This window comes from Carassius auratus, chromosome 44 (assembly GCF_003368295.1).
Source record: "Carassius auratus strain Wakin chromosome 44, ASM336829v1, whole genome shotgun sequence".
In the NCBI taxonomy this organism is placed as follows: domain Eukaryota; kingdom Metazoa; phylum Chordata; class Actinopteri; order Cypriniformes; family Cyprinidae; genus Carassius; species Carassius auratus.
Window position 1 is genome coordinate 8,660,439 of NC_039286.1, and position 27,204 is coordinate 8,687,642.

Below are 27,204 nucleotides of genomic sequence, written 5' to 3' on the forward strand. Positions count from 1 at the left end.
TTGTTTAACGCAGCGGAGAAGGGAATTTAACAGGTGCGTAATTATCACTCGAGCATGAATCCCACTGGCTTCTTGCGTCTTCTCCAGTTCAGAAGCTCTCTGGAGATCACGCGGGGAGCGCGCTAGTTGATGGCACTGCGCGCCGGAAGGACTTTGTTGTGGTTTGGGCAGGTTTTTCGCAGAGTTTCGCGGCTGCAGGGCTTGTGGTCCCGGCGCTCCAGCCAGTCTGCTTTGTCTCTCCACCAGCCAGGACCACGATCAAGGGACCTGTTACAACCGCAACCGGTGTCCGAAGACGCAGCAGCACTGCCCCTATCCGCCCTTTACAGACTGCTGCTGCGCCTTCCCGGGGGATAAGAGGGGACATGAACCCCTCAGCCGCCGGTTCCTGCTGGCCATGAAGAGGCAGAACGTGCGGACGCTGTCCCTGATCGTCTGCACGTTCACCTATCTGCTGGTCGGGGCCGCGGTGTTTGACGCGCTCGAGTCGGACTACGAGATGCGGGAGAAGGAGCAGCTGGAGGCTGAGGAGAAGCGCCTTCAGGGCAAGTACAACATCAGTGAGGATGACTATAAAAAGCTGGAGACCATCATCATGGAGGCCGAGCCGCACAGAGCAGGGGTCCAGTGGAAATTTGCAGGGTCCTTCTACTTTGCCATCACTGTCATAACCACCATAGGTGAGTTTCGGCTTCTTCTTCGGGTGTCTGTCAAGCAAGGTGGCGAAATGATTCTCGTTTGGATTTAAACGTGTTGTTTATTAGAGCTTTTTGTACTTCGTATAGTGTGATGGACATCTCGTGGGGTATCAAGTTAATCATTTCAGCGGGATAAAAAGTCTAGACTGGGTCTTCTCTGGTGAGATGAAGGGACTTTATTAGTGCAGAAAATCACTGTTATTATCTCACCACAGGTGTGCCATTTGTTGCAGAATTTCAGAAATCACAAAAACGACATTACTTGTCCAGCCCTGTAGGTTATGAGTTCTAAGGGGATATTTTACATTAAATACATTTCTAACCTAGGTGTTGGAATCTTTACCTTATGTAATGCGTAACCTGAGCTGTTTGACGAAATTGATGTTGACACACAATGTGTGTGTGTGTGTATATATATATATATATATATATATATATATATATATATATATATATATATATATATATATATAAACTCAATCAGAAATACAATACTGGAACACACAAGACTCTGGCCTTCATCTGACCTCAGTGCGTGTGTTTGTGTGAAAGAAAGATTACTGTGCCACTCCAGCACGTCATGTCCTCGTATGAACTGTCATTATGCCTGATCATAAAGATGCATTATGAATGTTTTGTGTCATGTGGTGTTCAGTCACAGTGACTCTTGTTTCGGTGTGCTGTTCTTTCAGCACCACGGCCTAAGACAAACTTCACTGTGGTTCACACTAATGTAACATGCTGTTAACATGGTTGATCATGCCAAATTGGCAAATATTTTACATCTCAATACGCTAAACAACAATAAAGTAATTACATTTCCCATTTCTCTTTAACTATTCTCATTTCTCTTCATGCAGTGCTTAAAAGATCAGTAGCTCATGCACTTAAAATGTGCATGATTATGATTATGAAAACATATGGACAAAATCATAATGACAGTTTAATGTTATTTCAAGCTATTTTAATGACATTAGATAATGAATCGTATCATTTAATTACTTTATTGTTGTTTGTAATAGTGTTTTTTTTTTGTATGTTTGTCTTCGTTTGTTGTATGTAATAGTGTGGACTACAGTGAAGTTTTGTCTTGTGCCATGGTGCTGAAAGAACAGCTCACCGAAACAAGAGTCACTGTAAATGAGCACCACACAACATAAAACATTCATAATGGATCTTTATGATCAAGCATCAGTTCATATGAGGACAGGAAACGTGCTGGAATTACTCGCTAATCTCTCTTTCACACAAACACACGCACTGAGGTCAGATGAAGGCCAGGGTTTCGCGTTTTCCCTGTATTGTATCACTGATTGAGTTAATTTCTCAATGCATCAACATTCAGTGTCATTAATGGTGCAGTAGAAATGCTGTAACATCAATCCTCATGCAACAGGTGCCAGATGCAGCTACAGCTGTGTCAGCCCTCACAGAGATCGTGCACATTATTATTGCAGCATTTGAAAGCTTCACTATATTCATATTTCTCAGACATTCTGGTTTCTATATGTCTAAATTTTTCCAAATTCAAAATTTTACTTGTGCAATCATTGCTCAGTGATCAGCTTCCATTCAGATTTTGATTTGTAGATAAAGTTTTTAATTGCATTATTATAATATTCACCATTTCATTACAGATGTATTTGAATACTGGTTGATCTTTTCTTTATTGTAACCATTTAAGCATCTGTAGCTGCTTCAGAGATGAAGCATGCTGAGTGTCATGTCAACATCAGAGCAAAAAAGTGTGTTTTGAATACACACTAATTTTACTGCTGCTTTATTCCTATAAAGCAGTACCTTTCAAACTCTTTTCTGTTCATTGAAAAATGTAAGTGTAAACACATTAACTAACTATAACTAATGGAACCTTATTGTAAAGAGTTACCCATGTTTTACAATTATAATATTTAGTTTCTGTCATTTCATCACACTGGATGGAGTGAGAAACCAGTGAAGAGCACAAAACATCAAAGAATTCTATTCAATGATGATGTCACTTCCTTTTTCTTAGAGAATGATGTTTTCAGGCATTTATTAGTTTGAGGGATTGGCATTGCTGGAAAGTAAGACCGAGAACACAGAAGAAAAACAACAACACCTGATTACCAAATAAATAAAAACATTTAAGAGGAATGGTTTGATTGAAACATTTTCATAGAGAAAGAAAAAAAAAAAACTTGAAATATGTCTCAATGAATAGTCAATTGTTCATGTTAAAATTAGTACAGCACCCAAAAACATGACTATAACAAGGTCAGATATGAACCAAATGCCAACAAAATGAACAAAAATATCTCACAGCGAATTCCTTTATTGGTTTCAATTATGTTAGTGTTATATTTATTTTCTTTGAATTACTTTAATTTACCTTTAAACATTTAATTTATTTCCTAACACTTACTTTTTATATTTATTAATTTATTTTAGTAATTTTTTAACATTTTATGTTTGATAACATTTTATTGACAAAAAGCACATCTGGTCAAAACAGAGCAGTGAAATGATTCAAGATTCTCCCCCATGTTCACTTAATTGTGAAATTGTAGACAAAAGTGAATCAAATTAAACTAAAATGATTTCCATCCTTAAAAATTGAGTTCAATATTTTAAATCATATTTGATGTGCACAGATAAATATTGTGCATAACATCCCAGCATTGCATGTCCACACGGCAGGTCTACTGTACAGAATGTGCTTATAGAGCCTCACTGTGCTGACAGCATTTTAGTGGTGTGTGAACAGCAGCTCTATAATGAGTAAGCGTCCCATTGTGTAAAAGGACACTAATGCGCAACCTGTGTTCTGCTGTGTGCGTTTGTATACAGTATGATCACAAACACACACGCATGTGCAGGTGAGCACACAGTCTTTGTGGACTGAATAAACTGTTTGTTGTTTTGAGCTTGTAATTGCTGATCATCTGAATATAGCTAGCTACTGGTTTTTATTAGATTTAATTACTAATGCACCACTGATGTGCTCATGTCACCACAGTATTTCAGTGCTTGTGTATGTGTATATATATTTAAACTTCATAATAAGTGGATGACTGTGCAAAACATCAGAATGACTGACTCTGGACATCCTCATTATCTCATCTGTGTGTTTCATCACATTGTTGAGAAGGAATATATTGTGTGTGTGTGTGTGTGTGTGAAGCCACACTTCAGCAGAACAGCAACAATACTGCAGTGTACTGCATGTGTGTGTTTACACTGCTGCAATATCACTCAAAGCATCAAGTATATTAGTAGTTCAATTTGAAGTTATCTATCCGTACCACCTGTTATGTATTTGAGACAAATTCTAGTTTTGTAATCGAAATAAATATGGATAAAATATATATATATATATATATATATATATATATATATATATATATATATATATATATATATATATATATATATTTTTTTTTTTTTATTATTGCATATACAATAAGAATGGTAAAAAATAAAAGGATTTACTAGATTATTACAGTTTTATAGTTGTGTTTTTACAGCTTGAATAGGTTTATATGGTTTAACTGAGATTGGCATTATTTTTATTTTTATATTTATTAAATGACTTCTCCCTTCATGATATAAAGCATGTACCCTATTTATACACTCTCTCAAAAAAAAAAAACAGATGCTGTCACTGGGGCAATATCTTTCCAAAGGGTGCACATGTGTACATTTAAGGTACTTCTATACATCCTTTAGACTAAATTAGGTACAAAAGTATACCTTTTGAAAGTTCCTGATTCTTGATGAATATCCAATTTTCTTTCAGACTAACCTGTTGCACAAATTTGTTTTCAAAATATGAAAGTAAAACAGGTTAAAAACTGATTTTTTGTGTAAACCTTACTGATTTTTAAAACTTTAGCATGAAGCATCTTATGAATTCTATTTGGAAGTGTCAAGAAACATCAGCGTATGTTAAATTACAAATAATGCACGTTTAAAGCTAATTCTTCCTGATTCACCAGTTGTTTCTCTTTTTTGACATTTATTTTTGATTGTGGTTTATTTAGCGCTGTGTGCTTTATTTGAGAATGATTGCTTTTTAAAGTCTATCTATCTATCTGTCTGTCTGTCTTTCCATTTACTAAGCGGTCTGAGCACAGTACGAGTGACAGTATGTTTTCAATAATTAACAGAAGTATTAGTTCTGATGGCGTAGAGCTGGCCGTGGATGTGCAGTAGTGTGTATATGCATGTGGAAATGTCAGAGTAGCCTGGAGCCTTGGTTTCCGTGGAGACACTGTGTGTCTTGGTCATGTGTGCGGCGCTAACTCGGCATTGAGCAGATTGCGCGGGGAGCTGGTTCCACTTGCCGTGATTAATTGCTCGGAATGTTTCCACCTTTCCGCAGAGGCTGAGTGCGTCTGAGTTTATCCATGCAGCATGTGCTGTTCCGTATAGAGGCGTCCCTCCACTGGTTATCACGCTTTACCCATGATGCACTACAGTGAGTTTGGAGAGCTGGAAAGAGTCAACCTTTGGGCAGTGGAAAAGACGCTTCTGTTTGTTTTAAAGTAAAGAACTGCCTAAACTAAAACTGTTTGAACTACAAGCAAATACTTTTTGAATTGTCAAAATAATTGACTTTTATTTTATATATATATTTTTAAAGTGTTTTGGTTTGTTGGGAGGAGTGTGATGCCCATCAAGTGGCAGCCGCAAAGTAAAATACCACCAAATGCAAAAAAATAAATAAAAATATACTTTTACTATATTGATTTTAATTTATTTATTTATTTGTATAATTTTTAGTGGTGTATTATTTTCTTTTAATTCTTCATTGTATTTAGTAATGATTCAATAATTTGATTGTAGTTTATATAGATTTATTTAGGTATGCATGCACTTTTTACATTAATTTGTGTTATTTTCTTTTCTTTTTGAGCATTTGCTATTTCATATTTTATTTTTATATTTATTTTAATATTTTTTATTTAATAAATATAAATATTTTATATTTAAAAATATAAATATTTTATATTTAAAAATATAAATATCTTATATTTTATGTTCATTATTTTTAGGTACTTTTTATCATTTTATTACTTCTTATTTTAATTGTATTATTTCTATGAACTTTTTACATTTGATGTGTCTTACACTATTTATTTAATTATTCTTGTTAGCATCTTGATGAATAATATATTTTATATTTATATATCTCTTTTTATATTTATTTTTATGATTTTTTTTATACTTTTAACATTTAATGTAGGCCTGCTTCATAAGTTTCGGCCTGATCCTTGTGCATTGTTTACAACTTCAAAGTAACTGTTAAAATTGTTCAGATGGACCATTTAAGTGAATTTATTTAATTTAAATATTAGGCATACATATAAATAATTCACCTGCTGTGTTTCTTTTTTTGTTTTTAATAGGATTAGAAAAAATTCCATAATAAAGATATTAAAAATGCCCCTGAAAAACAATTCTAGGGGGCAGTTATGAAGTTGATATCTCATCTTCTATATCTTGTGTCCACTGCAAATCAGTTAGAACATTAGAGAACATTAGATCAACCTCCTCCCACACTTTTCAGAACAATCCCACGCTCCTGATTGTGTCTGTCCTGGTACTATCATGGTACAGGATTGTTTAACAGACAAACCGGTTTGAGAACAGTCATGATTCCTTTTGGTGACATCACTGGCACAGAAATGATCCGTTTCACATTCCCAAACTGTTCAAAGCTCCATCGGGCTGTCCATAAACACACAAACCTAGCGTTTGTGATCGGACGTTCAGAGATCTAGATCTCTAGAGCGTATGGAAAATGTAGCAATTAACATTCACATCACGAGCGTTCTCGTTCCATAAAGCATAAAAACGCTTGATTGCACAAAATGTAAAGTTTGTAGCAAGCAGCAGCAGCATCTTGGATCAACAGCAGTGGCTTTCATCAGCGTGTTACTGTGGAAGCACTAGACCGCTCACACTCCTTCTCTGCTGCTATTTTTAGCTCCAGCTCTACAAGCTCACAGTCACACTTGCTTATCCAATAAAGCTAAATAAAAATGTTCCACTAATTTCCGTCATGCTTTGCATATCTATCTATCTATCTATCTATCTATCTATCTATCTATCTATCTATCTATCTATCTATCTATCTATCTGTCTATCTGTCTATCTGTCTGTCTGTCTGTCTGTCTGTCTGTCTATAAAAGTACCCTGTATGTGAACATATACCATGGTAAAACTATGTACTTTAAAACAACAAAACAGTGCACACACACACACACACACATACACATATATCACATATATATGTATATACATATATATATACATTTTCTTCTTCTTCTTACCGCAGTAATACTATGCATTTATTTAGGAATATACCATGGTAATAATATTTATTTGATTCTTTTTTACATTTATGTGTTTATGCATGTACCGTTTATTCATCCATCCATCCATTTATTCATTCATGTAGGCATTTATCATGGTAATGCTGTTGATTTATTACAGTTTTTCTCAGTTGCTTTAGTACATTTCTCGAATCATCCTTGAGATTGGCAAAACAGTAAGTGCATTTCTCAAAATAGCTCATACAAATAACAAGACCTGCTAAGGCCAGTCTCTTACTCAAAATCCTTAGTTCATCTCTCAAAAATAAATATCTGTGTCAATGAACATGTCAGTGCCATCAGAATGACAGTCAAATTGCTTAGTCATGTTGTCAGTATAACAGTTTACTCTGGAGGGATGCTTTGATGTAAACTACTGTATTGAACAGTATGCCATATGCTTATGTATGCCATATATCCATTTCAAAATTATGTGGGATATTGATTGAAAGAGACTGGATAGAACTCCCAGTTACCCTTCACTAGTGGTCTGACCAAATAAATACATTTTTCTCAGTCACTTTGGTGCATTTCTCAAATCAGAAATGAAATTCTCAAAACTACTTGTACAACCTCCACATCATCTAGTCATTTATACACATCATAAAACCAGTTTCTCATTCTTTTGAACAAGTTGTGATACCTTTTGTACATTCATGCAATTGATTATGCACATTTATCTGCAGTTTCCTACATTATCAGTTGCTAATGTCATGTCACTCAATGCAGAATGGTTCATCTAGTTGTCATAAACTGCCAAGCACACTTTTTATTTTATTTTTACACATTATTATTAGACTTTTTTGTCAATTTGGCATGACTTGTGCAAGTGAACCATGACTAATAAAGAGACTGTTGATCAACCAATGATGAACCATTTCTCTGAAATAGCTCAAAGGTTCATCTCATGAATCTTCAGTTGGAAAGCTTACAGTATTTTGTGTAGACAGAGGACAACAAGAGTTACAAATTCTGATGGACTTATTTTTCATTTTCAGCTTTGTGCCCATTATGTCTTTTTCCTTTTCTATGTCAGAATGACATTGTAAAGGTTTATTTCCTGTTTTATTTTTATGTTTTGGTCAGACCACTAGTAAAAGAGTAAATGTGAATTCTATTCAGTCTCTTTCAATCAATATCCCACATACAGTAATTTGTAAATTTGTACTTGAAATGGATTCATTCATAAGCATATGGCACACTGTTTATATGCTATGGCATATGGCATACCATAGTTTACATCAGGTAATACTAACAACATGCACTGTTATATTGACAACATGACTAAGCATTTTGTTTGTGAACAATGACACATGGACTTTTCATTCTGATGGCACTGATATGTTCGTTGGCATTAATACTTGCTTTTGAGAGATGAACTAAAGATTTTGAGTATGGTGTTTTGTGGTGCTGTTTGTACAAATTGTTTTGAGAAATGCACATACTTTTTTTTCAAATAGCAAGGATGATTCGAGAAATGATTCATTAGCACAATTCATGCCAAATTTACAAAAAGGTCTAATCATAATGTGTAAAAGAAAAAATGTGCTTGACACTTTATGACAACTAGATGAACCATTTTGCATTTATTGACTTATACAATGAACTAAAGACTAGATGTTTAGATTTCTGTGCAACAGTCTTACCCCTCAAAACATCTAGTCTTTAGTTCATTGTATAAGTCAATAAATGCGAAATGGTTCATCTTGAGCAACATGACATTAGCAACTGATAATGTAGGAAACCGCAGATAAATGTGTGTAATAAATTGCATGAATGTATAAAAGGTATCACAACTTGTTCAAAAGAATGAGAAACTGGTTTTATGATGTGTACAAATGACTAGAGGATGTGAAGGTTATACAAGTAGTTTTGAGAATTTCATTTCTGATTTGAGAAATGCACCAAAGTGACTGAGAAAAACTGTAGTGCATGATGGCATATTAAATTATTGTGGCAGTATCATGATACATCCATGGTTATACAATGGTACATCAAAATATGCCATGGTACTAAAATTCATTTATGCTAATTTTTCAGTTATACCATGGTGCCATCAATAAATAAATAAATGAATAATTAAATCATAGTGCCATGGTATGTTTTTTTTATTTTATTTTTTACTGTTTTGTTGTTATTTTTAAAATAGGTTTAATACATTTTTATGTACCATGGAAATACCATGTTTTTTGGGGTGTGGTATCATAACAGTGCCATCACTTTTGTTCATGTCTCTCTCTCTCTCTCTCTCTCTCTCTCTCTCTCTGCATCACTTGTAGCACTGCTCTGAGCACAGGGAATGATTTGACCTTGTGTCTTTTTTTTTTCATCCAGTGACTCGGATCATCTTCCCGTTCACGGAGAACTGCGGAGATGGGAATCCAGCTCAGTTAGTTTTGTAGATGAATATCAAACAGTGTTACTCTGCTTCTTTCCACAATGCCTTCTCCATTGCGTAACGGTAGCTGCATGGCACTCTGCCATTTTTATGAGTGATCTGTTTTTCAATTAAGTTCAACCGGCTTGTTGTTGAGGTCTCTCTCTGCTGACTAAACATGCGGTTACAACGCTTTTGTCAAGGGGAAATGGATGGCGCTCTTAAAAGTGTGTTTTTATATTGTAGTACATTTTTATTGATGAGGATTTTACCAGGTCAGAGTTATATACTGTGTGCTGTTGTTTTCACACTCCACACTGGACAGGTGCTGCACTTCACTGACAAGTCAAGCTCTATAGTGAATACAATGACACTGCAAAAACAGCAGTTATTAATCTAGATGTGCTTTGTGCACTCTCTTATCATATTAATATTAGCTATAAATATGCATCATATTCACGTTACAGTGTAACAAATGAATCTAGGTGAGAACAGATTCAGCAGAATTTGGTTGTTGAAATCATGACAGCTGAAAAAAAAAAATCTGGTAAATACTGTGTATTTAAAATACTTAAATTATGTATTTAAAAAAAAACTATCAATTTAAATGGTTTAATAAAAATATATTATATTGTAAATACCTTTAAATGAATTAGATTTATTTATTTTGTAAATTAAAATATATTATAGAAATAGTTAAAAGATACATTAAGCTCTGTTTACAGTCTGTAATATACTATAGAGGAAATAAATTACAAATGTTCAAAACACTTTCATTATAAGTGCATATTTCAAAATATTTTAAATACATTTGAATTAAAATCAATATAATTCCATTATAAATGTAAATTAAATGAATTTAAATATTTTTCATTAAAATATATTAAAGAAATTGATTACTGTAGGAAATAACGAATGAAAATTGTCAAAACACTAGCACTCTAATTGCATTTTATTTACAGTATTTTAAAGAAATAAATATTTAATTTAATTATTTTAAATAATTTTTAATTTTTTTAAATATAAAACTATTATTATATAAATACATTAAAATAAATAACATTTTTAAAGTGTTCATTTACAGTAATTGAGTATAAGTTTGAGTAAACTGCGTATTTAAATTTAGTATTTATTAAATTGAGTATTTAACCCAGAACATAATTTAAATTAAATTAAATGTATGCATTTATCCAAAATTTTCATCCAAAACGACTTACTGTGCATCCAGGCTAACCTTTTTTACCTAACATGTGTTCCCTGGGAATCGAACCCACAACCTTTCACTGCTAATGCAATGCTCTACCACTTGAGCTACAGGAATACATTTTCTTGTGTGAATGTTGTATTAACAGACCTGTTTATGCATAAAGGAACACTCTAAAAATACTGGGTTGTTTCAACTTAACTTTGGGTCAAATATGGACTAACCTAACTGTTGGGTTACATTTTTTATTTAAAATTTTAACCCTAAACTAGGGTTAGTCCATATTTGACCCAAAGCTGGTTTGAAACATTGAATGTTGCAGTTAATGCTGGGACACATGTCAGTATGAATAAAACATTTAGTTCTGGTCAGTGTTGAATTACACACATAAGAAAGAAAAAAAAAATAGCAAAATGCAGTGATATGTAGATTAAATGTGTGTCTGAGCAATTCGGATCATGTCTGGTCTAATCTTATTCATAGAGTTGCAAATCAGTTGAGCATGAGGAGATGTTTAAATCTGCAGAAATACAGAGAAAGATGTGCGTATATGTCATAGAGAAAGCATATAATCTCTCACTGGAAATTTCATTGTAAACACAAACCCCTGTTTGATTGACAGCTCTCAATGGCCCTTGACTTTGTTTTAATATTTCTCTATTTCTTTCACTCTCGTTTTTATTGCATACGTACGAGAGGGTCATAAGATATCACAGACACACACGCACACTTCTGTGTCTGGCTATGATTTTATTCTTATGACATGAGAGAAAATAAATGTACCATAGTTTTTTTTTTTTTTTTTCAAAGTTAAAGGGATAGTTGACACAAAAATGAAAATTCTGTTATCATTTACTCACGCTCTACTTGTTCCAAACCAGTTTGAGTTTCTTTCTTCTGTTAAACACAACAGAAGATATTTTAAAGAATGCAGATAACCATTGACGGTCACCATTGATATCCATAGAAAAAATATATTTTCACATGGTTAAAAATGTTTTTGGACATATAGTATATTGTGGCAATCCCAAGGTACCATACTGATATCACATTCAAATACCAATATATTCATTGTAGCTACATTTAAGGATGCAAAATACAATAACATATACAGTATATTGACTTATTAATAATATTTATCTCCAAAAGTAGATTTGGTCTTATTTGATTTACTTCTGTGGATGATTTTAGTTATGCAAACACGCACAAACAAATGCGTACAGTTTGCACATTTCTACTACTCTTCACTTCTGGCATGCTCATTCTGTCACAGGTGGGAAAAGAAGCTATTTAAGGCTCATTAGCAGTGTGTGTATCATATGTGTGTGTTTATGTCTGTATATTTATGTGTTTGTGGAAGTTGGACTCAATCTGTTAAGTGAGAGGAAGATTTTAGAGGCGGTGTTGAGATTCATTTAGATAATGAAACATTATCTTCTTCGTTGTGATGTTCTATCTTTACCTTACGCTCTCATTGGGTGATGCAAACAAGAATGCAGAATGTCCTCCATCTGTTTTAAGCATGTCTGTCATAATATCATAACTGATTTGTTCGCCGCATCTTTGATCAATGCAAATGACTTCAAATGCATTCAGAGGACAAGTGCCCTGTCAGATCTCTTGGCAAGATTAAAAATGATTATTATAATGAGCTGTTTTTGTGATAAAACACTACATTTGATAAAAAAAAGAAGGCCTGAAATTAATTTACATTGTTGAGCATAATCAATTTTGGAGTTGAATTGGTACAAGCTGATAATGAATGAAAGCATATACAGGCCATTTTCATAAAAGCTGTAATTTATTTCAAGTGATGAATGGCAGATAATATTAAATATATACATAATTTCTACTTTCACTCACAAGAAATGAGGGACTGAATGCTCAGATTGGTCACCGACTTAATTCTGAAAGACATCTGGAAGAAGGGCATTTTCACATGAGATGAATTCATTCTGAATTAAACAAATCCGCTTCTTGGGCCTTTTGAAGCCCAAGGTTTGACGTCTTTCACTGTGGCCACTTAAGCCACACATAAAAATATATGAACACCACTGCATTGCATAACTAAATATGTTAAGTATGTAAAAATGTTTTGTATTATTGTAAGCAATTTCAACATTTCTAAAATGCTGAAGCTACTAATACTGATTTATTTGCTCAATAAAAACAAAGAAGCTACTTATTTGTCTATAGGTATGCTTATTTCTTAAAGTTTCTAAGGACTGTCACTGAACATTTTACCTCAGATCGAAAATTAGACTTTCTTACCTGAAAAGCCGATGACAAACGCTATCTTCCTCCACGTTTATGAATTCCTCGTGTTGTCTATGGTTGGTTGCATGTAATTCTGGGTATTTCCCTATGTTGTTGATTAGGTTTTCATCTACTGCAGTCCATTACTCTGCTATTTAATTTAATTACATTAATGTTATAAGTTGAGATTTAGGCTACTATAAATATTTATAACTGCTACTATGTAAAAGGAACACTGCTGTAAGAAGTACCTTATTTGCTTATTAACACCTTATTAAGTGTTTGCAAACCAAATGTTATTACACTTTTGTCCATATAGCAGTAGGCCTACTTTTAAAATAAAAAAGTGCACATTACACTACTTTTGAATACATTATTAGTTTTGTGCATAACAATGCACAAATTAATTGTGATTAATAACAAACAATTATGCGATTAATCACGATTAAAAATGTTAATTTAATGTTAAATTGTAAGCTAACGTTTTTCAAATTCGAAAGTCTTTGCTACACAAGTTAGCTCTTTACTGTTAAGCTTCAGATAAAATAGCAAGATTTTGTAAGGATAAGAATAATTGTAAGTGGAAGTTTAGAAAATTTGTTTAAAAATAGGCTTTATTTTTACTTTATTGTTTTATTTTTGGAATTACATACATATGGAAGTAAATCTACACTCAATAAGCTGCTTTTTTTGGGAATCAGCTTGTCATTGAATGAATCAACAGTCCATCAGCTAATATTCAACATATTTGCTAATAAACATTAATTTTGGATTGATTTACTTTAAGAGTTTACACCGAGAAAATGCTGTTTTATAAGAGAGGCCACGGACAATTTTGCGAGAGGTAGGGTTAATTTTACGGTATTTCTCATTGACTTCTGTGGTATCCGCAAGCCGTGACTGATTGTCGTACAGCTGACGTCAAGGCTGTGTGTGATTGGTTATCGAGACACACGTGATCCAAGTTGGTCTATGCAATGATAGAGCCATGGACCTTTATCTCTGAACATTAAGAGTGGCTCTGCAATGACTGCTGGGGAGGTTGGGTCAGTTGTTTTGGAACAGTTCATGATATGTTCAAGTTCCCTTCATTCCAGTAGTTGGGATAAAATTACTACATGAAACGTGATTGGCCTTCAGGTTAATGATGGTGCTTTAGGATTCCAACCCTAGCTAGTGATTAAATAATAAAGTATTTAAGACCTAATTGAGGTGTCTGGACAAGGGTCAGGGTAGAAATAAAGCTAATGGGGTTTTGGGAGGTTCAGGAGCTTGTGTGCTGATCTGAGAAGTTCATGTTTAATATTACAGAATGTTAAATGTCATGTTTAGACATGGGGAGCTACTGCATTAAATTTCCTTATGTAGATGTGGATTTAATAGTTCAGAATTTAATAAGTGTACTACAGTATTGAAATATTTCTGAAAGCTTTGTGGTTGAAGCTACAATAATATTGCTTAATCATGGCGACGTCATTTTCTGCAATGACTGTTAGTTTTCCAGATGTAAGATTGAGTTATACAGTTTCTTGACCATGTTACATTTTTGTTTGAAGTTAATTTTGTTCTTAATTTTTTTTTTTTTAACAATGTTACCGGAATATTGGATGTTATTCGAGTTTAACTCATGCTTATATATCATTTAGGTCAAAGAGTGTGACAAATCAGACTGATTGCAGATACTATGGTATAGTTCATAGAAAACTTGTATGCATGATTAATCTTTTAAAAAACGATTTGACCAAAAAACATTTACTGACTATTTTTTGTTTTTATGGCTGCCAGGTGGAGCATCTCTTACTTTTCCTCAAGCTAGTGCACTTTCAGTCATGCTAATGATGAGTTTTTTTTTAATAAACATTAATGATGTCAAAAATGCAGTGTGTTTCAATTGCGCCTGTTTATTGGTTTGCTGAAGGTTGAGTATTTATTTATTTTGTTTTTTTTAGTGCGTGATCCGAGTGCTGTAGATTTGTGGCTATAGCATTAGCATATGAAGAGACCGTTTCCGTTGCACCCTTTGCTGTGGACTCATAAAACATTCAGCACGCCAGTGGACTTGCATCAAAAAAGTACTTTTTTATTAATAAAACATTGACATGAAGCAGTTATTGCCCTTAAATATTGATCTTTGAGTTATGGTATAAAGATTAAATCTGTGGTAATCTGGAGGTTGTTTTTATGAGCTGATTGTTGTGTGTCCTTCAGTGTGTAATGAGTTTGTGGACTCCATTATTATTCATATTTTGCAGCATGAGAATTTAAAATTGTGTTTTATAAATGTTATATGGTAGCTGATTAAAATATGATGTATTAATGATTGTATTAGAGGGCACAGATTTGGTTTTAAATTGAAAAAGAGAAGCTGGTCACCTCTTTGCTCTCCTGCTCTCGTCGTATCTCCTCATCCTATCTATTCTCATTCTTGTTTTTCTCCCCTCATCTAGTATCTTCTCATCTCTTCTTTCCCCATATCTTGTCATTTAGTCTCTTCTCCTGCACCCTTCAACTCATTGTGAAAGTCCTGCAAGAAGCTAAAAGAGGACATATTGATCTATGAAGTTAATATCTTACCTCCTCTCCTCCTCCTTAATTCTTCTCTTCCTGTGAGTCAGCATAACTAATATTTGGCTCTGTTCCTCATCTTTTGTGCTTTCACTCTTTGTTTTCTCGTTCAGTATGAGGTCTGGTTGTTGACTGATATCATGATGCTTCCCTATTGAGTAACAAAGTGTAGCAGCTGTTAATGATGTCATTTCCTGTGGGGTGGGGGGTGGGGACAGTCTTATTGCAGGAATGCTCCCAGAAATCGTGACTGGTGTACCTGCACTTCTAGCACAGCCCATCTCTGGTATAGTTAATATTTTTACAACAGGTTAATGTTTTTTAAGGCATATTGTGCTTATTTCATGTGTACTAGCCATTTTTGTTGACATGGTATTAAAACATAAATAAATAAATACATAAAAACAAGACAAGTCACTGTTATTTATATGGTGCTACATACATTAAAGATTGTTTCAAAGCACAAAAGTAAGTTTCAAAATGAATCAATAGAGAAAACAAGTCAATTTCAACTATTAGCAGCTCTACAGAAGATAGTTGTACCATTATTCAGTTTAATTTAGTTCATTGTTAATTCATTTTACTTCAATAACAGCGTTGATGTTGCAAAATCAGTGTCATTATCCAGCACAAATGAATTTAAATGTTGTTCTCATCTTATATTATATGTAAAGAAGGATACTATATGCTCCATAAAGCAGTCCATACATCTCATCTGAATTTATTTATATATTTTTCCATATTTATATGAATATTTATATTTGTTCTAAATTCATTTGATAAGTTTAGGTGGGGAACAGACATAGATTTAAATGTTTCTTTGCTGAGAATCTCTCCAGTGAGCTCTGAAATGCTGTGATTGAATCAGTGAGTCAGTGAAGTTCATACCAGATCAGTACAATTCCTGAGCATTAACTCAGGCCAGGGGTGCATTTCCCAAAAGCAACTATGGTCACAAGTTACCAGTGAACTCAGTTGGTATCAACGGTAACTTGTGACCATAGTTGCTTTTGGAAAATGCACCCCAGTTTGGTTAACTAAATCAACTGGTTCATTGAAAAAGATTCAAAAGACTCACTTCTTTATTCACAAGCTCTTATAAATGCACCTTTGAATGACAAGATTGTAACTTAGTATATGTCAGTCATATGGGCTACATTTATGCCAATGTTTTTCATTTTGATAGTCTTTCACTTTCATTGTATTGAAGAGATCGCCTAGGATCATTTTCAAAAATTCTCCACAAGAAAGAAAGTCAAATTGATGGCAGAATATTCACTATTTGTGAACTGTTCTTTTAAAAAGTTCAATATTACAAGATCGAAGAACACAGCAGTTTTAGTTCTTAATAGATGTGGTTTTGGTAGTGGATCACTCAGGAGATTGTTGATAAAGTGATGTGATGTGTAGCCAAGTTTGGTATCCCATACTCAAAATTTGTGCTCTGCATTTCACCCATCGGAGTGCACACATATCCGGAGCAGTAGGCAGTGGTGCCTTGCTTAAGAGCACCTCAGTTGTGGGAAATGAGGGCGGAAGAGAGCACTGATCATTCACTGCCCCCCAGATACATTTCCTGTTAGTTCTGAGAGTCGAACCCACAACTTTTGAGTAACAAGTTCAACTCCCTAACCATTAAGCCACCATTGTCTCAGTATTATACACCTGATATTACACGCAGCTTCTCAGAAAGACCCGGTGGACTGGCTAGCGTTTGAGCAGCAGTGTCAGGAAAGCAAGAGCTGATGTTTTGTCTCTCCTGAGGAGGTTTCTGCCTTTTACATGCTCTTATTTCCTCTGACTCACTTGACGTCTCAGGAACAGGTCTCAGTAACTTTATTCCCTCTTCCGGGAGCAAATCACTGAGGAAATACAACAGTTTAGAGGGCTTAGCTGTGTTTGTGTTTTTGATGTTAAAGCAATCGCTTCATCTGAAGAGCAGCTTCTTTCACATTGTCGGAGAGACAGCTGAGATGTTTAGAGTGAGTTTTTGGCTGATTTACATCATGAGCATCAGGATGACTTCATAAGTCACATGACTGAATGAGGTGTGTGTGTGTTTGTGCATGTACAGTGAAATAGAGAGCTGTTATGTAAGATGCTGGTTGTTTGGTAAGGTTACACTGAGCTGTTTCTAACCTAACTGCAACAATCATTCATGCACAAGATTAGTTTAATGCTGATAAACAGCTCCGTCTACAGTTTAGAGGGTGCAAGTGTGTATTTGTGTGTTTGTTCATGTGGGAGTGTGTGTGACATCTGTGGTTAATTACTTTTTGGCAGGGCGGCCCTGTTTAAAATAGACTGTTTTTTGCTGCTAGATGGAATAATGTGATAGCACAGCCCACCTGAAAGAGCTCTCACTCGCTCCTCCATCTCTCATGCATGTTTTGCAAAATGCTCTTCAGCATTAAATAAAGTTTTTATTTTATTCTAAAAATGCAAAACTGTTTTCTTAAGGGTGTGTGTTAAGGCTGTAGTACATTTAGCTTTATTAAAAAAAAAAACATAAAAACAATTATGCATGTACATTTTTAAATGTAAGGGTTTTATGTGCCCCATAGGTGAATATTGTTATTTTATAAATTATTATTCTAGCATGTGCAAAATTATTGTTAATGTAATATTTGAATTTATGTATTTAACTATTCACTCCATCCTTCATTTCTTTCTTTCAAATTTGTCCCCCAAAATTAAATATGACAAATCAGTTCATGAATGAATAAATTAGCCTTTATTTATTTATAACATAACAGTTTGTTTATGATACTTATATATGTTTTTTTTTTTTTTTTTTTGGGGGGGGGGGGGGGTCTTTTCCATATATTCCACAATTGTAATGAAGTACAAAAGTACAGAAATCCTTTGTGTGTGTGTTTTTATTTACTTATTGTAGCTATACTAAAGGAATGTTCCCAAAAGTAAAAAAATGCTTTACAGATAAATAAAGCAACAAGGTAAAAAATTGAATAGAATAGTAAATATTTACATATACACTTATATGTTTATTAGCTAGACCTGCTTTGGGGAGAATTTAGGAATGTCCTAATTTGGATTCATAAATAAATTCATGCTTTCTATGGTTTTAGAGGAAGAGTTAATGTATGTATTAGAATAGTCTAAACTCATACAAACTTTAACACAATATTCTGTAATAGAAATATAATTATCTTTAATACAATTAAACGTGGGACAACAGAAGTTACAAACAGAGCATAAACTGTTTTTTTTTTTATACACTTCTGTGTGTGAGGCTGCACATTTTATCTGACAGCAGTTAGTTCTCAGAGGAGAAGTGCAGGTCTGTGTGTGTGTGTGTATATAAGGGTAAAGGGGTCAGAAGTACCTCCTGCCAAGATATTTTGGACAATCCTATGCTTCCAACTAGGGTTGCAACTTGCAAAAAGGTGGAAAATTTCCAGTAAATTTTGGAAACATTCCAGAAATTTTGGAAACTTTTCAGGATTTTTTGGAAAAAATTTCCAGACAATTTTCCATCTCTTTGCAAGTTGCAACCCTAGTTGGAAGCATAGGATTGTCCAAAATATCCTGGTGTGCTTATCCGGAAGCATTCATATTTCCTTGCACTGGAAGTATAGGGGCCCAGTCCAACTTCCTGAAAAACAGCCCAGTACATGATTCCTCCTCTACCAAACTTTACAGTTGGCACAGACAGTACAGTCAGGCAGGTAATGCTCTTCCTGGCATCCACCAAGCCCAGACTCATCCATCAGGCTGCCAAACAGAAATGTGATTTGTCACTCCGCAGCACAGGTTTCTACTGCTCCAGACTCCACTAGTGGCATTCTTTACACCACTCCATCTGACGCTTGGCATTATACTTCATGATATGAGGCTTGCATGCAGTATTTGTGCTAATATTAATGCCAGTGGAAGTGCAAATCTTCAGTTATGGAATCAATAGAGCATTGAAAAATGTTATACGTTTAGGCTATAGAGAACTCAGGAAAACTGGGATGAAGAAATCATTTTTAATTTGAATGATAACATGGAACATGTGATGTGCATTTTTTTATTTATTTCTCCGCAGACTTGACCTAACCGTCCCGTCATATCTTATTCCCCTTATGTTTGTCCCTACAGGAGAAAGGGGACTGAACAAAGCCGAAGCATGTAATTGCTCCTTAAGCAGAAACTCCTTCATGGTTTGATGGATCTCTTTTTCCTCCAGCATAGCTCACTTCCATTTCTGAGAGTCCTGACACCCTGTACATCCTTTCATGGCCCATAACCATAGACATAAGCTTCCCGGAGGAAGAAGGGCACTTGTAGCAATCAGCAGGGATTCAGGAATTGGGGCTGATACAGATGGCTTTTGTGTGTCTGTGAGAGCGCGTGATGTAATGACAGATGACAGCTGAGCAATTTAATTGATGTGTGTAAATAACCTTTGTACGTTCTGAGTGGGAAACATAATGTTTGTATCTGTGTGCATGAGAGTGAGCCGAGCACTTGATGATCTTCACTAGTGCCACTCTAGAACCATTTTTAGTATGCCTTCTTTAAAATAAGACATGCAATTTAATCTCAGACAGACCATTTCATCCCATGCTTACAGCGATTTCGTCAAGTAGGACGTGTTCCTAGGTCAAATGCCTTGTTGGTCCTGAAATGTCATTTAGATTGTATCCTTGTCGACCTAATCTTCTTTTCTCTCATTTTTGTGGTTAGGATAATGGCTGTGTCCAAAAGCCTGAGAAATTCTACATGTCACTCGGAAATTGGTGGAAAGAATTACAATAGCAGCTGATACTAGAAATGTGTATTTTTATTATTCCATTTCAATAGAAAATATGTTTTTGTTTTGTAAAAGAGATCATTTTGTCATTTGCTCTTTCAAACCAGTAGGTTTTCAGTATTTATTTTTTTGCCCCTACAATAATAATAAATGGGATCCAAAACAAACTGATCCTCAATGACTTTCAAAAAAATTATAAAAGCAGATGGAAAAACATGAGAGCGCGTAAATTATGACATAATGCTTATTTTGGGCAAATGATCCATTTAATGACAAAATAGTATTTATTACATCAGTTGATATTTATTACATCAGTTGCCGTTTTAATTTTTATTTAAAAAAAAATAATAATAATTTAAGGGTGAATTTAAGCTTGCCAAGCTTACCAAGAATGTTGTTTCGGGACCTATCAACAGGGTTTCTGCGGGTAATTATTAGTCCTTCTGCGAATTAAGGCCTCAAAAGGTCTTAAATCATAGTAGAAAGTCATAAATTCATAGTCATGGTATTAAATGTTGCATGCATGAGGGGAGTCACATGGGACTGTCAATAAAGATGGCAGCACAGTTGTGTAGCTCTGTAGGTCCACCGAATATATTCAGTTTGTTTGAATATATTTACTTTTCTATCAGAACAAGTGCCCCTGTAGAGATAAATCAATTACGTAACAGAAAAGGTGCTTTAGATCGCAGATGTCAACCTCCACATCTAAGTATTTTAAGGGGACATCACTGAGCCACATGGCAACCAGAAAGACTTCGCCAGCGCACAAATCACCGTCAAACCAGCAGGCAGACCACGAATTTCAAAATGGATAGCTTGTTATCCAAAATAATATGAGCTCTACATTGCAAGGGGTAGCAAAGCATGTATAATCAATTAAAGAAGTGGTTTAGTAATTTTAGTAATTTCCCTTCCAATTTATCCTTACAATCTCTTCTTCTAAAATCCATTTTTCCCGGGAGTCTCCCATATTTCACACCCATCTTCCTGCCCCCTCCCATTTTGTTGTTTCTCCCAGGAAACTCCCGTAATTTGAATGATCAAATCAATATATTATGCCACGGTTGTCCAGTTGCCAGACCTCGTGTGAAATGCATCCTACTCACACAATAGGGATCATAACATTTTGAACCCATTTGTGACTTCAACCTGGCAACCTTCAACTCTTACTGTCTTGATATCTGCATAGACAGGGGAAGTTGAATCAAGGATAACTGGTAGAAACGGCATTAGAAAGCTCAGGTGGTGCAACGGCGAAAAACAAAAACAAAATATAGCTGCATATTTAACAACAGCTGGATGGAGGCAATGAATTTCTTATTGCCAAGCAGCTTCGACAGTTCCTCGTTCCGAAGTGTCTCGAGCTGATTGTAGTATCGGACGTGGTGGGGAAAATGATGTAACACAGCACAATAAATGGTTGTGTGGTCTCCTGGATTTTTGTATACACATTTTGAAAGGTATGCTCGGCAGAGAACTTCCCTCCATATGCCTGCGCCTCCTCCATTGATTGTATATAGCAGGACAAGTTATCCTTTACTTCTGAGCATGAGACATACAATGTGTGGTGTGTGAACTGGTTGAAATGCGTGTGTCTCACGTTGAATGCATGAACTTGAGAGCCCTGATGTTAAAGGTTACTCCATTTAGATAAACGCCACTGAGACTGGCTGAAGTGATTCATACAGAGATACCTCACTCATACAAACACCTTTCAGACAGTGTCAAGTGACAAATCACATTCATGTCAATTGCCTAAAACACACAGTTAGGGTGACTCTTTAGTTCTCTGTCCTGTCTGAACACAAATGCTTTCACAGGTTCAAATGAAACCTACGAGGCATAGTCACCCTTAAAGGCACAGTATATGTGTAATACTGACAGCTAACAGTTGAAATGCACTGCAGTCCAATTAAAAATATTGGAGAGCATTGTTTCTCCCGCCTCCTGAGACTCGATGCTCATGTGTGTTGCCTGACTGAGGACACGGAAAAGGAATGAGCCTAATTGAGAATGAATGGCGACGAGCCTTACACAGTTGATAAGTTGATTTATCCACATTTTAATATGCCTCCAGTCATAGAGATTTTAGGTTGGATATATCTCTGACCTAGTTCGTTTGCTAGCTTCCATGGCTGCAATACGCTGTGTTTTCCACCAACAGGCAACCCGGGGTGTCAAAGTACTATTGCATAAATTAGCAGTGGACAGAGCTGCACAGAACAAAACAAAAACAAACATTCCGACATGGAACACACATTTCAAAAATAGAATAACTGGCTGTTGCATTGTTTTTTGGAGAAACAATTATGCAAATGTATCATGTTTCCAAAATATCTACAAATATATTATGGCATTTTTATGCTTTAGTATTGTCAAAAAACATCAACATTCAATTTGGATAATTGTAAGTCACCAGCCTATCCCAGTTCACCAGTGTTAACTGTGGGTATTGAATTGCAATGTCACTTCCAGTTGGCCATTTTCGTAGTTGAATAATTCAATCAGAACATGTAGACAGCATTGTCCCTTTCTTCAGATTTCACATTACTTTTCCTCCATTCACTTGAGCATAATTTCATTTCTGAATCATTAATTTCCGTTCAATTCAGTTACACTGCACTCACTTCCAATCACACTGGAGTGTTTTGGAGGGTCCCGGAGCGCACTGGGTAGCACAGCGATGCCTGGCGTTCTCATCTCCTCCTGCGCGTAATGATTTAGCCTCTGGCCTCATTCAAATTAGCACACACTGAATGCAGTCTGACAGCACAGTACTGTTATTTCTAGACTGGATGTATCATCCTGTTACATTAGCCTGTGCATGTGTGTGTGTGTGTGTTCGTGTCTATCCCTCATTCCAAAGGCTCAGTAAAGGTTTAGTGTCATTTTGTCAGCGGCAATTACATGACCACCCAACATTCGATCATTTACACTCTAAAGCTCACTGTGAGTGAGTGAGTGTGTGTGTTTGTGTGTGCTCTTGTTTTTGTGACATAATAGGACACAACTCTGTATAATGACATGGGTATGACACAGGTATTACAAGGAGAGGGTGACTTATGAGGACATAACCCATGTCCCCATTTTTCAAAACCTTTATGAATCATACAGAATTAGTTTTTTTGAGAAAGTAAAACTGCACAAAGTTTCCTGTGAGGGTTAGGGTTAGGTGTAGGGTTGGTGAATGGCGATAGAATATACAGTTTGTACAGTATAAAAAACCATTACGCCTATGGGATGTCCCCACTTTTCACAAAAAAAAAAAAAAAAAAAAACGTGTGTGCGTGTGTGTGTGTGTGTAAGAGATTTCACGCAGGTTGTTAAGTGTGTGTGTGAGTAAGAGACTTCAAGTAAAAGTTTATAATAATAAAGATTTTGTAATGTTTTAAAAGAAGTCTCTTATGCTCACCAAGGCTGTATTTATTTGATCAAAATGACTAAAAAAACTGTAATACTGTGAAATTATTCTAAATATTATAAAATAGCTGTTTTTTTATTTTTATTTAAATATATTTGAAAATGTAATGTATTCCTGTGATACATAGCTGAATGTTCAGCATCATGACTCCAGTCCAGTCTTCAGTGTCACATATTCCTTCAGAAATAATTCTAATATGCTGATTTGCTGCCCAGTTATTACAAATTATTATTGGTACTCGATATTAAAAACAGTTTACATTATTACCAATGTTTTGAGCTTCAGTGGAAGTCAGACTGTCTGTAGAATCACATGACCCTTGACACATATTGACTTATTAGTATTGTAATCTGTAATCTTGAAATGTCTCTGAGATGAAATGTCCATTCCTCTCTAAGCCAAATCCTAATACTAACAGTCTTGAAGAAAGCAAACTAATAATGAATAAGGTTCTTTTAGCAGTCCTAATGAGCTATTGACATCTGGTGTCAGTACCTTCTCAACTGCGAACCACTGCTGGAATAATAGCAGCTGGAGAAGGTCAACTGTGTGTGTGTTTCCTCAAACTAAATTTGATGCATTTTTTCCCTTAGTCATTGTGTTTTTTTCTTGTTCTGTGCAATTATTTCTGTTATTTTAGTTTTTATCATTTTACATCTATAGCATTACAATAATCTCTGTCTTTCCTCTTTGAGGAATACTATTAAATGGAGATTTGATATATATACACTGTAAAAAATTTCTTGTTGTTTTTACAAAAACTTTTTGGCAGCTGTGGTTGCCAGAATAATTTTGTAAAAATACAGAAAACTGTAAACACATTTACGTTAAAAACTGTTAATTTTACAATATAAAGCTGTAATTTACAAACAAGAAAATGTGAATATAAACCAGTAAATTCAACAACACACAAAATTAAATCTGTTTTGTACCTTGAAAATACTGACAACCACCATAATAATAAAGATGGTACTGTATAAGAGAAAGCCACATGAAGTATCAAAGCTCATCACAAGTAGCTTCACCACAAGCAGAAGTATATATTAACATATAGAAGGTGCACATTTATGGAAACACAAAACACCATCATGGTAACACACGTGATACTTAAATAATGCAAAAAACTTTCATTAAGCAACAGAAGATGTAACATAAAGCTCAAATGTACATAACTGATAACAAGAACTATTTAAAAACATGATTATTTAAACAAAATACTTTCAAACGTGGAGTGTCACGCAGGGAATTCTGGGAATATCAGTTTACAGTTTTAGACTGTAAATTATACATTGATTTGTTCTTTTTTTACTTCTAAAAGCTGTCTAATTAACAGAATTTTACTGTAAATTTACATTAAATGCTTTGTTAGATCTTTTACAGTTTTTCCCTGTATATAGTACGGGAACTTACTGTTAACCTATTATCAGTTTTTTTCCGTAGCGTTTTTACAAAATTTTACAGTTAAAATTACACTTATTTTTTTACAGTGTATATATATTTATTTATTTATCTTTTTCATGCAAGTCTTCTGCTTCTCAAATCTTTCCTGAATGAAAGACCCCAGTAATGACACATGCATTTGCTCAGAGTAGATGTGTCTAACTGTGCCGAGAATTGCTGGCAATGAAATTCAGATTTTAATATGAACGTATTTTCTCAAATTCTTCAACACCAAATTATCTGAGCAATGTTAATCACAATAATTGTAATGTACTCTTGCTGTGTTGAAATTGTCTAACGGTTGTCTTTTTATCAAATTTATCTTTAATATATTTTTTCATTTCTCATAAAAAAATCAAGGTTAAAAAATGAACTATAGCAAAAAGCTATAAACCGAGTGTTATGTAAGACCAACTTCTGAACAAGTCATCTTGGTACACTGTTCACCACAAATAATGACATATTATTTAGTTCTCGTCCATGGTGTTTTAGGAATTTATTTCTTTACAAGTTGTCCAGACCTCCTTGAGCAGCACCCTCACAGTATTGTGTGTTGTGGTTCGGTGTGTCTTGTGTGTGGTTGTAGTGATGCCGACGCTCTGTCAGAGTAAAGCGCTCTTGTGTTTCACATGCTGACCTTTAGGTAATGAGTCATTGTGGTGTGTGTACTCTGTAATCTAGTGCTTCCAGCATCTCCACTACTGTCTGTGTGCTGTGCGATCTGCACTTAGCTTCTGCTGGCTGCCGCTCCATCTGTTTATCTGGAAAGAGTGAGTCAAACATTAAACCATGCAGGACCCAATTTTTATCTTTATGATGGATATTCACAAATATCAATGACTTTGTATAAAACAGCACTTTCAAAATCGAGTTTGGTTAAGGTAGAGCAGAATAGAGTTCAACTGAATGGAAAATTAGGTGTGTGTATATATATATACTATAAGAAGGTTTTATTGCTTGCTTCAAGTGCAAACACTCAATACATCTGCACTGCACATTTGTTATCAATAGGGAATCACTCTACATGGCTGCAGCAAACACAAAGACAACCACACACACACAAACATATACGCAAAGAAGAGCCTTCTAACTTTCAACTGCTTTTGAAGGCTTTTACAATGCACACACTATAGGACTGACAGCAGTGTGTGGGACATCAGATATGGTTCTCTGAAAAGCACAGCAGGTGCGTACAAACAGCGGGAATCTGATGAGAAATTAGACGCTTCAGCCCTCTGAGAGACTACATCTAAAAGGGTGACTGAGTTCATTAAATCACATGGCAGGATGACATTTGTGTGTGTTTACGTGTGAGAAAGAGAGTGTGTGTTTATGGGCAAATTCATTCATGCATGTGCGAGAGTGTGTTTGTGTCCAGATGCATTCATGCATTTGTGTGTGTGGGCAAATGAGTGTGGGATTGACTTTCCATGTGTGTGTGTGTCTGTGTGTGTGTTTGTTTTTTCATGGAGCATCATTTTACTTATGAACAAAATGGTGGACCTGGTGTAGGATTACTTTATTGCTCAGATGTTACTAATTTTTTTTAAATTATTTTATCGTTTTAATGCCATAAATAAGCTGTTTTTTAATAACATTATGTTTTTTGTAACCATTAACTTTGTCTCAGATATTTCTCCTAAAAGAAGACAAAATGAGTCAACAGTTGACTCATTTACTTTTGCAGGAATGTAATGAAAAACTTCAGAATTTAGAAACACAGTTTGAGACATTAGTGGCTAAACACAAACTGTAAAGTTTCAGGAGTAACAACTGCATTTAAATATGGGAATGAATACCCAATTGTTTTTTTTTTTTTTTTTTTTTTTTTTGCACGTGGAACAGAACTAATTCTCAAAATTGTGATGATTAACACCACTATAATCATAGCAATGTTTTGCAGTATTGTGTGTCTTGTACCCTCTAATTTTGACCAAAGTAATGTAGTAATAATAATAATCATCATCATCTAAATAAAATATCAATAAGATATTATAGTGACCAAAAACTTATGTTAAGCAATTTGAACTAAAGCACTGTCAACAGAGGCGTTGTGTTGTTTTTCTCAGAGGTTTGCTTTGCCGAGTGCACTCTTAAAGGGATGCCATTTCCACTTATTATA

General features: G+C 34.8%; 1 protein-coding gene across 1 annotated transcript in view; it reads left to right on the forward strand.

Moving 5' to 3' along the window:
* Positions 1 to 27,204, forward strand: part of LOC113061993 (potassium channel, subfamily K, member 9) — a 37,786-nt gene continuing 10,582 nt past the window's right edge. Inside the window, exon 1 of the mRNA XM_026231492.1 lies at positions 1 to 680. Within this exon, the coding sequence (XP_026087277.1) occupies positions 398 to 680 (283 nt within the window). The 5' untranslated portion in view covers positions 1 to 397. The remainder of the gene's footprint in view (positions 681 to 27,204) is intronic.